Source organism: Pseudomassariella vexata, assembly GCF_002105095.1.
Source record: "Pseudomassariella vexata strain CBS 129021 chromosome Unknown BCR38scaffold_5, whole genome shotgun sequence".
NCBI lineage: Eukaryota > Fungi > Ascomycota > Sordariomycetes > Amphisphaeriales > Pseudomassariaceae > Pseudomassariella > Pseudomassariella vexata.
In genome coordinates this window covers 13,213-28,407 of record NW_024467960.1, presented here as the reverse complement: position 1 = coordinate 28,407, position 15,195 = coordinate 13,213, and the positions used below count along the sequence as shown (strand labels likewise).

The 15,195-nt window shown below is 50.3% G+C and overlaps 4 protein-coding genes across 4 annotated transcripts; 3 read left to right on the top strand and 1 right to left on the bottom strand.

Moving 5' to 3' along the window:
• The first annotated feature begins 1,302 nt into the window (after positions 1-1,302).
• Positions 1,303-3,363, top strand: BCR38DRAFT_428285 (cytochrome P450). Its single transcript, XM_040859889.1, has 4 exons — positions 1,303-1,772; positions 1,840-2,565; positions 2,620-2,701; positions 2,759-3,363. The coding sequence occupies exons 1-4, from the start codon at positions 1,391-1,393 to the stop codon at positions 3,165-3,167; spliced, it is 1,599 nt and encodes a 532-aa protein (XP_040716726.1). The 5' UTR covers positions 1,303-1,390; the 3' UTR covers positions 3,168-3,363.
• Positions 3,364-7,878: 4,515 nt separating this feature from the next.
• On the top strand, positions 7,879-10,139 carry BCR38DRAFT_388778 (sulfate permease; the record flags this gene model as incomplete). The annotated part of the gene is made up of 2 exons (XM_040857535.1): positions 7,879-8,373; positions 8,443-10,139. Exons 1-2 carry the CDS (start codon positions 8,034-8,036, stop codon positions 10,137-10,139), a joined length of 2,037 nt encoding a protein of 678 aa, XP_040716725.1. The 5' UTR covers positions 7,879-8,033.
• A 1,312-nt stretch (positions 10,140-11,451) lies between these two features.
• BCR38DRAFT_407773 (RmlC-like cupin domain-containing protein) lies at positions 11,452-12,969 on the bottom strand (the record flags this gene model as incomplete). Its single annotated transcript, XM_040858205.1, has 3 exons — positions 11,452-12,143; positions 12,197-12,536; positions 12,601-12,969. 3 exons carry the CDS (start codon positions 12,967-12,969, stop codon positions 11,452-11,454), a joined length of 1,401 nt encoding a protein of 466 aa, XP_040716724.1.
• Positions 12,970-14,035: 1,066 nt separating this feature from the next.
• On the top strand, positions 14,036-14,897 carry BCR38DRAFT_339037 (uncharacterized protein; the record flags this gene model as incomplete). Its single annotated transcript, XM_040855671.1, has 2 exons — positions 14,036-14,264; positions 14,323-14,897. The coding sequence occupies 2 exons, from the start codon at positions 14,036-14,038 to the stop codon at positions 14,895-14,897; spliced, it is 804 nt and encodes a 267-aa protein (XP_040716723.1).
• Positions 14,898-15,195: the final 298 nt, after the last annotated feature.

The window sequence follows — 15,195 nt, the reverse complement described above, 5'->3', positions numbered from 1 at the left end:
TATCGGCCGAGTCCGTGTATTCCCATTCGTCCATCTCCAGGTAGCAATGTGTTGTCAAAATGTGGTTGCTAATGACTGGCATCATCAGAATTGAATCCTTTGAATCTCCACCATCCATGCCGGTGGGTCGTCCGTCTTACTCTTCAGCTCCGGACCTAAGTACGACGCTGTACGACAGGAACGAAGTTGACCCAATACACATTCTCTCTCAATCTAAGGCGCTGTTATCCGACCCGTGTCTAGAAGCCCTTACCCAGCTCTGGTTTGCCAGGGTACAGGGATGCGACATGCCAAACTCGCATAGAACCTTCTCTTGCCCTTCCAACTGCACAACTATATAATAATGTTTTCTTTTGGCAATGTTGATTCCAATGAAGGAACTATTAATCGGGGTGCTTCATGATTGTACCATGGATATGAAATTGCAATGTCACCATAACTCCCGTGTATGGCCCAAGACCGGACATCCCCACGGCGCAGGTGCGGTGCGACGTCCAATAGGTAAAAGTTCCCCGACATGCAGCATAACCTGTATGACAGGTAATAATAGTGGAGAATGCATGCAACTCGATGCAGAACAACGACCGGTCTAGTCAGCATTGTTGACTTTGCCTTGCCGAATATCAAGAGCACATTTGTTGGACCTCTGTCCTTACTCTCCAGAAGGCTATGGATCGCAGAGTACATTTTGGGGTTTAAAAACAAGCAGACCCGGAAGCAAGTATTTTGTATACTCGCCCCCAGAGACCAAGAGTAAATCAAACGGGGGGAAAATACAGAATCGCTCATTACGGCACAGCCATGGTCGTCGCGAATCAGTATGCAACATTGTATGCCGCGGGTAGATCTCCGTATCCAAAATATTCCTTACCAACGCCTGGATTTCTCTGCGTCGTCACCATCCCCTATTTAGTACCCCAGCCGTCGATCGGCAGGCCGTTGGGGATGATAATATGAGATCCGTCTCATTGACACTGATGTCCTCGTATGATGACTGGCGCAATTCAGCTGACAACAATATCGATGTCCTGCCGGTCGCATGCTGCCTCTTATCTTTTTCTCCGGCGCCTCCTCTTACCCACAACCTCCTAGCACCGGCCATCTCAGCCCAGTCACGGTGGATGTCCGACGAGAATCTCTAACCCAAACTCGACAATATTGGCAGGAAAGCCAAACAGGGTGATGACCACGTCCCAAATTAGTCGCTCGGTCCCCGGCCGATGTTTGACCTGCAGACGCATCGATGCTTCTGATCCGGGTCGGACAATTATGATCATCATGTAGGTACTTGAAAGGGATACACCCACAAGCCTGGGTATCCTCCACGTCTCTCGTTCTCCTCTATCGTCTCAACCATTTCCGTCACACATTCGCTCGTCACTACCACACGATGGAGAACGTTATGATCCTCATACTGTACTTGGCAGTGCCAAGCCTGCTCTTCTCCGCCATAGGCCAGATCCTATCGTGGAGGAAGAGTAGCATGTCGTCGAAGCGCAACATTCCAGGACCGAGGCAGTTTCCCGTCGTCGGCCGCGTCCACGACCTCAACCGGTTTTGCATGTGGAAGACGTTCAAGCAGTGGGCCGATATCCATGGCCCCATATATCGGACTAGCATGTTAGGACAGCAGTTCATCGTCATATCGGATGAGGATATCGCGCAGGAGCTGCTTGTAAAGAGGGGCCACATCTACTCGGGTCGTCCGCAGATTAGAGCGTTGTTTGATCACAAGACGGGGCCGGGGTACGTTGCCCTGATGGATCGGCATGGTGCGTCAAAGCCTATCCCACCAACATCGTTGTGGTGTGATTTGAAACTAACAAGTTGAACCAAAAGATATCTGGACTCGACAGCGCAAATGGGTACACGCCGCCATGGCCGAATCGCACCGACAACACTTCTACGGCATTATTGAAACCGAAGTACGCCGGTATTTGACTGTCTTGATGCTCGACCCTGCTAAATTCCACGCCAACACGCGCGAGCACTGCGGCCGCATCATGAGCCGCCTGGCCTGGGACGACGCGAGCCAGGGCAAGGCAAACGGAGATAGCGCCGACTGCACCTTGGGACAGATGTCCGTGTCGGGCCCCATCGTCAATACCATGACCCCCCTGTGGTCCATACCCTGGGCCCTGAACCCCTGGAAGAAGTTCGAACGAGCACGCGAGGACAACCAACGTGCCTGGTGGCTGAGCTCTTTCCAAATTTCCAAGGCGCGATACCTCCGTGGCGAACTCCCTGCGGATACGTGGTCATATAGATATTTCGCCGGGCTGCAAAAGCAAGGTAACATGGATCTGGAACAGGATGCCAAAGAGGAGGAATTCGCGAGCTGTATGCTGGGTTTCCAGAACCTCGTCGGCGTCATCACCATCTGTGGGCCGCTGCAATTCTTCCTCATGGCCATGACGTTACACCCCGAGTGGCAGAAGAAGGCCCAAGAGGAGATCGACAGAGTCTGTGGTGATCGTATGCCGACTGTGGCAGACTTTGCCGACCTTCCCACTGTCAGGGCCTGCTTGAAGGAGACTCTCCGCTGGCGGTCCGGTGTCCCCCTAGGTACGTCATCCAATCATCCCTCCCCGATGTGACTAGGCCGCTAACAAGTCGCAGGCGTCCCTCACCAAGCCGAGAGGGACGATGAATTCATGGGAGAGAAGATTACCAAAGGAACCATCATCCTCGCTTGTGAATGGTCAGTCGCGTATCGCCAAATTCAACCCCATTATCCCCACTAACCACCCCTTAACAGGAGTATCAACCGCGTGCCCGAGAAGTACCCAGACCCAGAGAACTACCATCCCGAACGCTACCTCGAGCCCACCTGGCCATCATACCAAGAGCCTCTGACTCGCTACCCCAACTTCCGCGAGGGCAAGGGCATGCACACCTTCGGCTGGGGCCGCCGCACTTGTCTGGGCCAGCACATCGTCGACGATGAGATGTTCGTCACCGGTGCCAGCGTTTTGTGGGCCTTCAATATGACCAAGAAGAAGTGCCCGGTCACTGGGAAGGACGTCGACTTCGACAGCGAGGCGACTAATGCTCATGTCATCTTGGAGCCGCTGCCTTTCCCGATGGACTTTGCTCCAAGAAGTGAGAAGCGCGCGGCGCAAATTCTGTCAGGGTATGCTGAGGTTCGGGAGAAGCTTAGGGTTTAAAGTGAGTTGGTGAGCCAATGTCAGATTTCTGTTGTTATCGTTATGGGCGAGGAATGGTACGGAGTTTGGTGTTGTTATTATTGCTGCATTCAACCCCACACAGGGTCGAACCAAGTTTTATAGATCGAAACTAGTGACGAAGTAAAGTTGATGTTGGATTGAAATAAAACCAAGCTTTTCTAGACATGAATTTGAGAGAATTTAGGTTTTACGTGACGAGTTCCTTACCGTATACAGCAAACGCGCGGCTGCACTCCTCGAAACACCACGTTTAGACACTAGGCCCTACCAAGTACTAATTGTTGCACCACCACATGCAATACCACATATACAGTTGCGATCAGAGTCAAGTTTCTGAAATTATTTTCTGCGTCGTTCTTCCGCTTTATAAAATGGCATTTAATCTTATCGGCGCTTGTAAATACAAACTTGCCCTTGACTATATATATCTACAATTATGTCAAAAGTGTTCATTCGCAAGGAATTATCAAGCACAATTCTTAGGATCTAGATTGTGGCAAAAAAGACACACTGGTTAAAAAATCGCATAATACTCCGTAATGGAATGTGATTGGCAAATTGTAACAGGCATCGAGTGATGCTGTCGACAAATTTGCTCATCGTGTTCTGTTAAGTTTTCTTGGTAAGTAGACGAAGGCATATAACATATAAAGAAATGATGGTATCTGTCCCCTTCTTTCTCAAGCACATACAGTCAGACATAAACGGTCGACTGTGTGCCGGTTCAAGTCAATTACCCACGCAATGGTCATGGTGACAACGCGTCACTCCTTACCTGGATCCGAAGATGAAGCAATTTCTAAAACAGTGTCGTGGTGTTCACTCGTAGTCTTGGTCTACATATACGGGAGGCTCAGAATATGAAAAAGTCCCTTGTTTAACGGTAATCAACTAGTAGCAAAGTCTGTGAGCACTAAAACTCCTATGTCAGGGTACGGCTAGGCCGCAAGGCAATATTACAGAGTGAAGGGGAGTGATGGGCGTCCCTCCTACGTAGCACCGGGTGGTCACTGGCGGTCACGGTAGTCTCAGGTAGGGGTGCCCACGATGGTTCATTGATCTCTACCCTCTCTACCTTCTTCCCGGACACCTTCCCCTTACATAGATAGCTAGAAACCGGAGTCAGAGCCACAGATCCCCCATATCGAAGCCGTAGAGCACTAGTTCCTCCGATTGTTCCGTGTACCAAGACTTCCATATTAGGTCATGACTCGCACGTCCCTACACCGGAGCCCCACCGGTGTCCCACCGGTGCCTGTAGCATCCAGTTCTCTGACATCCTAGGAGTGAGTGTGACGAATGTCATGTAATTCTCATGATCCATGCGCCCAAAAGACAATCCAAAAACCTTTGACTGCGGGAATACATTCATATTCCATAAGGCTACCTAGTACACATGAGCCTTCATGACGATACTACTATAAGTCCATGACAGATCTATTGGATTGTGGGCAAATAGTCTTGTATTGAAAGTGTCATGATCTCTGGAGAGTCCTGAGAGAAGTGAAGGGCGGCCATAGGGGCCTTATATAGGTAGAAATAACTGATGCCTGCCCCACAGCCAGGACTTGTGTGGTTCAATGGGTAGAGGTCATATTGACCCATACTTCGTACGGTTTGCGGCTTTACTTTTCTCCTTTTGACTTGGCAGTCTTGACGGAGTAGCCTTGAAGGTCCAACAAGATCCATCTGCTACCCATCTAGCTACGATTAGTCCAAGGGGCATGCATAAACAGACACAGGAAGGCTGTCAAAGTGCCGAGTGCAAGAAACTGGTGGCTTTCCGGTAGGGCACCAGCATAGGGGCCAATGAATCATGGAGTAATATTGATGCAAGTGCATATAGGGTGTGAATTGTTGTATTGGGAAAGGATGGCCAGGTCAGCTATTCTGGCCTGGCAGAGCTCTTTTATAGCTCTTATCTATCTTATCTATAGCTATAGGGTAAACCCCCATGGGGTCACGTATCAAATATAGAAGTCTTGGTATACTGGGGAACCGGAGGAACTGGGGCTCTGCTGTTCCAATATGCGGGCTCTACTACTCCGAATACGGGCTCTGGTTATCTATGTAAGGAAGGTATCTTGGAGGGAGATAGGAGGAAGGTTAGAGATCAATGAACCACCCTGCACCCCTATCTGAGATCACCAGTGACCACCTGGTGATAGCCAGTAGGGACGCCCGTTACCCCCCTTCACTCTGTACAATTTCCTTGAGGCCTAGCCGTTCATACAAAGGCTGTTTTAAGTCATATCCTAAGTCGAAGAGAGCGGTCACCTATTCCCATTGCTAAAGCCCACCCGCATATCCGGGCCGATGGACTTGTGAAGCCGTGGATCAGTCCACACGCACGTTGGTAAATCAACTCGTGAACGATTGAATAGACGTCAGACGAAGCATCTGAGTCTCTTCCATTATCCAGATGATGAGTTTATTGAAGGGAGGCACCGTTGAACTGCTCATAAATATGCACCACAAAATATCGAAGTAGCTCGTGATTCTTGTATCACTGAGCCTCCAGTTGATCTTCTTTCGAGGCGCATGGACCACGATGATCAATATCCACGGAATTGAATGGTTCTTGGCATCGTGGTCGCGGCGCCATTGCTCCTTATGAATGCATTTATACTGCTCGAGAACCAACACGTCCCCCCAGGTTTAGCACGACGCCGATTGCACATTGTAAGCAGCTTAAGTTAAACCGCTACTGAACTGTAATCCCTTCATTTCTATAGGCCATGATGGCTCTGCCCGATGTTACACTAAAGTCGTTGGAGATGCCAAGTGTGGAGCAGAGGACGCCAAGATGTGGACAGTTAACACGAGAGCCGCGTTCTTGGCTTTCTGATGTCGTAGATCGTTCTAGCAGCATTGCATACAGCCTGAATCACATGACTCTAATCGAAACGTCCACCACTATACTAAGTTTGTATACATTTAAGGGAACGATCATTGAGATGCTTCCAATTAACAAACGCATACATGACATGTGTAATACGCTTGGAACTTACACTTGAGTACTGCGATTATATATCCACGTATAGCCGTGCACTCCGCACCTATCAATGCTACCCTATCTAAATGAACCCCTCCCCAGTGGTAATAGGATAAATATGCCGATGTGTCAGCAAAGTGCCGGTTGCTGGTTCACCAATACCACATGCTATTGTAGTGATGAGGTTGCGGCTCCACGTTTTAGTATGTCTCGCTCAGCGCGTAGTAGATTATAGTGCAACCGTAATTCTCGGTCAATCGCGGAAAACGTCTTTAGCCCCTTATCTCACATGTGAGAGCTTCCTCTGGTATTGCCGGGACTGAACCGGGAAACCCCCTTCGCAAAACTGGCCACACGTCATCATTCGTGGTGTATGCATGTCAGGACCACTTTTACAAAATGTTCGGACGGCAATCATGCATGCCGTGCCCCTGGTGTTCTTGTCGGAGGAACAAGTGACATGGATTCAGATGCTGCGTACAGCGGTTGTTATGTGGCCCCCACGTGGGAGCTATCCTAGCCGGAGAAGGTGAACCCGAGTAAGCCAGTGACGGCTTGGCGCACTTATATTCACTTATATGCATCAAACTAATTAGACAAGAGCAGAGCGCCAGACGAAATTCTGAATTTAGTTTCTTTGGAGAAGGAGCTAAGGGACAGTTATTGGCCTTGGGACATCACGCTAATTGTGCAGAAACCAGGAAAAGCATTGAGCAAGGCATGGAGTTTGGAGTCCACGCCCAATAGCATTCTAGCGAGTTTGTAATAATTGCCATTGCACATCATCGCCCCATGCGGAGAGCTGAACCGAAGTCATAGGGTACAACATTTACTCATCGAGCCAATGGAATGCAGTTCACCTGTAGGTTCGCTAGCCATGCCTGAGTTTCCGGTGCACCTTGGTCGATAACCCCAAAAACCTGCGTTATCCCCCGAGGCGCTAGCAAGTCCGACCCCAGCACACACACATTTGCACTTGCACACTTTCAGTTCTCCTGGTCATCCCAACCCGTTTCTTTCGCAAAGCAGACATCACTATACGATCAGGTGTACCCGTAAGCGGAAGCACTACCCTTGTTGACTATAGGGTACCTAATTTGCTTGCACCCTTGTCTAGCGTATAGAGGGACGACGCAGTATTATGGGGAAGTCAACCCAAGTGAGCCGTAAGTTCACCCTCCGCACACACTTCACCTCAACTTAACGTCCATAACTTGCATGCGTGCTCCGCCTTAAAACCCCGCTCTCCGTAGTCGTCATCTGAAACGCCCTGCATGTAATCCAAGTCGTCAACAGGAACAATTGCTACCATCTAGACCAATTTGACGACGAACCGAGTCTGCTAGTCCGTGATTCTTCATCGGTTACGTGCATGGTCACACATAAATTGGCAGCGCATGAATGGCTAGCTTCTGGTGAGCCAACTCGTCCATGTGCATCTCACGCGTCGTATCCCAACGATCGACGACATGCCATGTAACTTTGTTCTATTCGAGGTCTGCCGCTGATTCCGAGAGATTGCGAGAATGCACCGAAGGGGGGTGACAATGTAATGACGGCGGCAGCTAGTACGCTTTTGGGTGATGTGAAGCTAAGGTTGTTTTTGCTTCTAGGAAGATGTAGCATCCTCGTCCTAGTCTGGGTGGTAGGCTGTGTGCAAGAGGCGAAGTTTGTATAAGAATCTTGGCAGATTGAGTTTCGGGCTGTATGTCACACTATCGTGGGACATCTGCAGGCAGCGGACCTAACTTCGACTCCTGCTTCATCGATATCAAGTCTGTTTATCCGCGATCAGCTGTGGTGTTTGAGTTTACTCAATCCACTGGAATACTCCCTACTGAAGTGTCACCATGGCCAAGTTTGCCGTGGGCGAGAAGGCTGATGCCATCAAAGAGATGGTGCAAACGGACACAACCACCAACCGAGTGAGGAATTTTGTCATCCAAGGTGGGCCGAGACTGTCATCTGCCACGAGGCAATACCTCTTCGACAAACTGCCCATTATACAGTGGCTTCCTCGCTACCACCGGTCATGGCTGCTTCAAGACTGCATTGCTGGGCTCACCATCGGCGTGATGCTCATCCCGCAAGGCTTGGCCTACGCGAAGATCGCCACCATTCCGATTGCGCATGGCCTCTACTCGAGTTGGCTTCCTGCTGCTGTATATGTGTTCATGGGGACTTCTAAGGGTGAGTAATTCATATTGCCCAATGTTCTTCCTCATCCACGAGACGCCTACTGAATTACTATCGACATAGACCTCTCAACGGGACCTACATCCATTCTGGGTCTCCTCACTGCACAAATCGTTGACAGTTACTCAAATGAATACGATGCAGCAGCCATTGCCAGCGCCGTTGCTTTCATGGTCGGGGTTTACTCCCTAGCTTTGGGTGTGCTCGGTCTCGGCTTCATTCTCGACTACGTCTCTGTCCCCGTGCTCACTGGATTCATCTCAGCAACGGCCCTCACCATCGGGTTTGGCCAAGTCGGCAGCCTTGTCGGCCTGAGCGATACCCCTGACGGAGTCTTTGACATTATCGGCGACGTCCTGAAACGGCTACCAGACTGGGATGGACCAACGTGCGGTATTGGCATCGGCACCATTCTCATTCTGATTGCCCTGGAGAAGATGGGAAAGAAATGGGGCAAGCACCACTTCTCTATCAAGTACATCTCCAGCAGTCGAGCTGTCATTGTGCTGTTCATCTTCACCCTTATCAGCTACCTCGTCAACAAAGACCGAGATGATCTCCTCTGGGCCATCAGCAAGGTCGAAGCACATGGCGTCATTCCTCCGAAGGCTCATGATCCTAGTTTGATCGCGAAAGTTGCAACACGTGCCGTAGCTCCGCTCGTGGCTTGCACCCTGGAGCATCTCGCTGTCGGGAAGGCTTTTGGTCGCCGCAATGGCTACACCATAGATCAAAGCCAGGAGCTCAACTATCTCGGCATTACAAACTTGGTGAACTCCTTCTTTGGTGCTATGGCAGTCGGTGGTGCCATGTCTCGCACAGCCATCAACTCCGAGTGCCGAGTCAAGAGTCCCCTGAACGGTCTCGTCACCGCTGCATGGATTCTACTGACACTGTTCGTATTTTCACCGGCTCTCTACTGGATTCCCAAGACAACTCTTTCTGCAATTATCATCATGGCAGTTTTACACCTCTTCGGTCCAGTTTCGGCTTTCTATCGGTACTGGCGCGTGTCTCTGGCCGACTTCATCGCCTCTATGCTTTCATTCTGGATCACGATCTTTGTGTCGGCAGAAATCGGAATCGGAGTTGCTGCGGCATGGAGTGTAGCCTGGACCATGCTCCGATCGGCCTTTGTCACACCAGAATTCCGCACCAGCGTCGACGAAGACGTCTCGCTCCCACAGCCTGCTACTCACAAGTACAGCCCTACTGCCACTCGCACCGAACACGCCGGGATATATATTCCAGGAGACACGGTTGTCTTCCATTTCAACGACTCAATATTCTACCCCAATGCCTACCGCGGCAAGCGAACCGCTCTTCAAGACATCCAGCTCGTCTACGAGAAAGCCGGCCGCCACGAGATCGTGGAAGAGCGGGAGCGGTCCTGGAGCGTGGCCAGTGAGCAGCGCATTGAAAAACTGCGTAAGCAGCAAAGCATCACTATCAAGGATGTTCCACTTTCTACTGTAGTCTGGGATTTCACCATGGTCCCGTTCATAGATATGACTGGCATCCTTGCACTGGGTGAGTTGAAGGAGGACATCCGTCTCTACTCGGGAAAAGGGGTACAATTCCGCATCGTGGGCATGAAGGCGAGTGTACGTGAGCGGTTTTCCAGGGCACAGTGGAATCTGAGTGACCTGGATGGTAGGCGGGAAGAGGGTGATGACGCTGTCTATCCTTCTATGGAGAGAGCAATCCTGGACAGGGACGGGAATGTGCTGGAAGCTGTTACTACAGAGAAGACTGAGTAAGGTAACCAGGAACAGATACAATAGCTTCGAAGCTTGGAGAAACAACACGATGGCAATCTTGAGTGCTACAAATGTGGACTGATGTAACCAACTGTCACGAGTTCTGGAAACGGACCAGCAAATACTGCTACGACGCTTATGACGCCAATCCTGTTTCATTAATATATTCCCCTTCAATGAATAACAAGGAGAGATAAGAGAATTTTTGAACACATCTACAGACTTGAAGATTTAAGCCCATTGATGATCTTTCTCATAAATGTCATAGTTTTCAAGACCATGGCTAATTCGACTAGAGTGACGACAAACCAGTCGCTATACTCCTCACCACATAACGCCTGACTTGGGGCTCGGGCTTTTCTCGCCATCTCAGCAAATATCAAACCAGTTTTTCCTTGGGAAAACTAAACTAATCCTTTATGAACATTATGGACATGTCAAATTTTCCAAAATAGCACACCTACCACTTTCCGAATACGATGCCATGGTCTGAGGGCCGATTATCGCACCAATTGAGCCAGCCCTACCCGCCATGGTAACAATGGCATCGGTTCTAAAACTCTAAAAGCAGCGGCAGAATGTCTGCTGCAGGTCGGACAACCATTGCATCTGTCTTAAGCACACCCGGGTATCTATGCACCAAATACAAGACGGGAACGTTCCTGTTGGAACAGTCCAGACCCCCTATTCAGATGAGACATATGCACCACCTGGTTATCAGAGACGCGCTTTTCTGTTATCTTGCTGTGATTATCTACCCACAACTTTCATCTCTTCGTCGTCTACTTGCGCACGCATATGTCGGCCCCATGATCGACCAATGGACGACGATCTATAAGCCGCGCTTGGCGGTCATGGTTTCCCACAAAGCTTACCCTGCCACTTGTTGGAAACCAAGCAGAACTAAGCGTGACAAGCTAAGCTTTGTTGGTGGGTGTCTTGATGTTGAATGGCAAGCCACTAGGCGATACTAATAGCGCCGTAGAAATCCGATCCATTATCAGTGCGCAGAGCTGTCCGGCTTTACCGAGAATGCCCACCAAGGAGCCGTTATAGTATATAGTACGTGTATAACTCACAAGCCTATTTGGTGCATCGGGGTGCGATGGAGAGCAGTTGCACGATGGACGTCAGTTTGTATATTGAGTATCGCTCTTCAATATATCAGATTAGACGAATCTGACAGCATCCCAAAGTCTCCGTTCACTCTTCCGTGCTATATGAAATGGGCAATGACCATAAGTTCGTGTCTGCACCAAGAATATCCATCCCGATTCACAAGACAGCCCACAAAGTTACAATCGAGGATCATCTACAACTCATCCCCATGCTCTTCATCTGAATTATCGCTGCCACTAGGCATAGTAACCTCGTCCTTCTCTGCGCTCTTAACCTTCTCCCAGAAGATCTCGCCATTTTTGGGGTCATCAGCAAATAAATGATCGATGACCATTTTTTTAGGCGTCTCTCCCATCCACTGGAACAGCGAGAAATCCCTGAATTCATCAGAACGGAACACCTCAAGCATCTCCACCGGCTCATCGCCGATATTTTCAACAAAGTGACCCATGTTCCTCGGCACAATGCCCACATCCCCGGGCATGTAGTCAAACGTCCGGGCAGTGCCCTCAGACGCAAAAATGGTGACGCGAGCACGACCACGAATGAAGAACGACCACTCGTCGGCATGGGGATGCCAATGCATCTCACGAATTGCGTTCGGTTCAATGATGGCGTGGGCGGCTGCCACAGTCTTGGAGATGGGGAAGTTTTTGGAGTCGGTGATGCGGACCTGGCCGCCGCTCGTGTGTTTAGGCTCCTGTTCCAGCATACGGTGCGTGAAGTTGTACTTGGACTTCTTAACGCCCTTGCCAGTGGGCTTCTCCTGGTCGATGGAGCCTGGATTGGAGCCTTGAAAGATGTACTTCTCACCTTCGGGGATGTGGGCGAAGATCTCCGGGGCCAGGTCGAAGTTCTTGGAGATGACCGACTTGGGAGTGTGTGCTATGATGCATTAGTACGCAGTAAACCGATATACAACAGGAGAAAGAGCTTACCCAGCCAGTCAGTCAATATAAAAGTGGATTCCTCCGAAAATGCACCATCATCAAAGACGAGTAGGAACTCAGTCCCGTTCTCACCAAGCCCCTGAAGAGAGTGGGGCACGCCGCTAGGGAAGTACCAAAGGTCACCCTTCTTCAAATCGTCGAAGAAACTGCCGCCCTCATAGTCAATGGCAGTAACGCGGACCTCCCCGTCAAGGACATAAGCCCATTCAGCCTCTTTATGCCAATGTAGCTCACGTATCACACCTTGGTCGAGACGCATGTTGACGCTGGCCAGTTCGACGCTGGAGCCCAGCTCGCGCACCGTCGTCTGTCGTGTCCATCCGCCCTCCTATTCTGGTATAAGAGGAACTCTGCAATGTTGAAAGATATTACATTGAGGATTGTATGCTTACCTCGATGCGAACATGCGAATCGGCAAAGCTCCAGCGCATGTTCTTCATGTTACCGTGATCTGTACTGGGCGGCCGCACCATGTCGGGGCTTTGGCGGGAGCGCTCCCAGTTCCAGGGCCCCAAGACCGATGCGCCCAAGCCATTGCGATAGGGCAACGGGTCCAGCTTGTCGCCGACGGTGTCAATAGCCTTGTCAAGGGTGTCCTTATGGCCTGGAGTGTAGGGCGGCGCAGTTTTTTGCTTATGGTACTTTGCGGGCAGATCGAGACCGTCGAGCAGACGCTGGCGCGGACTGTCTTGCACTGGAACGGCGAGCCCAAGCTCGCTCAGGGCGACGCCTACAACCAGGAGTGAGATCCGGAGCCGCATTGTTTTAGTCGGGAGATATTCAGCAAGAATTCAAGCTGCAGCTCTTACGGCGTCCAACAATAGGGGTTTCAGATCGATATTGGGAACAGTTGAGTATTTATGTCAACACGAGACTTAAGACTGATGAACTTGGGGAGCTTGCTCAAAAATGAAAACTTGAGGTCTTTGGGGTTGTGTCACTACCTGGACCTAGGTTAGCTAACAGAGCTCCATCCTGGGATCGGAAGCGGTGGGATATCCGCGGGCGTCACCTTCCCCCTGTCTTGCATCACAGGCTCACGATGAATATAACCCCGCCCTGCTCAGTCTCTGTTTCCTCGCCACCGAAACATCCCGGTATTCATATGCCGAATGAAGACCGAGCATTCCCCGTAAGCGAAGAGGATTGAACAGGCTTAAAAGCATGAAGCTGTGATGTGATACGTGTTTGCTTCTCAGGGTATGTGACAACACCGCACGAGGAACCGAATTGAGGGTGTTTTGAGGTTCAGCTCCGCAGGTACATAGCATTGGGGAACTTGAAATTCTGCAGGATTGCAGCGAATCCAACTTGGCACAACGAGTGCGAGCCTATGGCAACCTGCCGAAAGTGACAAGTCCAGATATGAGCCGGGAAGCCGGATTTCAGTTGAGAATACTATGCTAATTATGGCCAATCTGGTACTGTACACTAGAACCTAACCTAGGTGTTATAGCGAGCTGGTGTGGGGGTAGTTAGTCTCAGGGTCACCGAATGCGGGGTTCCGGCTCTTGTGCTAGAGAGACAGAGGATGACGAAGCCCCATCGGCCCATCATCGGTGGGATACTTCGCAAAAGCTTCGCCTTCAGAAAGAGATCTCGAACCCCTGGTAACTTTCTCTCACAGTACGGAGCTTTCGGCTTCTCTTAACATTAGCCATTACCTGACGGCTGACGGCACAGCAGTTTGCTGCAAATTTTATATGATAGTCTGCCTTTAGCCTTATACTGACGTCCGCATATGATTACTCCCAGGGCAAATTGCAGAACTCAGCCAAACACACTTTTATCAGTGGCATCATGGCATCAATAAATGGATATGGTGCCATGAACACCGTACCAACCGGCAATGTACCTCGTGCCAATAGGGCCGGCAATGAGGAGCAACCTCTGCTCGGGCAGCCGGCGGCGTCGAAGAAAGGATGGCGGAAGAAGATGATGGTGAATGTCCATCGCGACTGGGCAGATGTGGTCCTCGTCCTCTGTTATATTATCACGGGCCTCCTCGACAGCGCGTCTATTTCTACTTGGGGATCTTTCGTATCCATGCAAACAGGTTCGGCATATACTACCCAAAGTCAATTACTGTCAAAACTGAGCTGACTCTTACCCAGGCAACACGGTCTACATTGGCCTCGGTTTAGCTGCACCCCATGAGTCCAAACGGTCGATCAAATCGGGCATTTCTCTCATCTCCTTCTGCGTGGGATCCTTCTGCTTCAGCCGCTTCCACCGGTACTTCACTGCCAGCCGACGATGGGTTCTCTGCGCCTCCTTCTTGATCCAGATGTCCCTCATCGTCACCGCGGCTGCCATCCTCACATGGGGTCCCAAATCGGGCTCGGATAAGGACTCCATTGGCTGGAATGTCCTCATCCCTATTGCTCTGGTCGCTTTCCAGAGTTGTGGCCAGGCTGTCACAAGCCGGGCGCTCAAGTACAATGCGCTTACCAGCGTGGTGCTGACCAGCATCTACTGCGACTTATTCTCTGACGCGGAGCTCTTTGTTTTGCACAATGCAGAAAGGAACCGCAGAGTTGGAGCTCCTGTTCTGTTATTATTCGGGGCTGTCATGGGCGGCTTGTTGGCTCACAGTACAGTCGGAACAGCAGGCGTGTTATGGATCGCAGCTGCGCTCAAGTTACTAGTGGTGGTTTCTTGGTTCTTCTGGCCGGCTGCTAATGAATAATACACACATGTTACCCGGTCTTGGTGGTTATGCCGTATGGGGGAAAGTCGGAGTACGGCGATATGTCAGTCATAGTAAACACGGCTAAATGGAAGTATCATGATCATGGGCGGTGTGAAGCAGGGCGAAGCTGAGAATAAATAAATCGTTATCCCGAATAGATCCAAATAAGTCCTAGCGCGACAGGGTAGAGATATAGAACGTCTAGTTAGATATATATCGTCCTAGCAGCAGTTGACAATATATTACACTTAACGATTGGGACTATGTATAAGCCAAATAAAAATCGGCTGTGTAA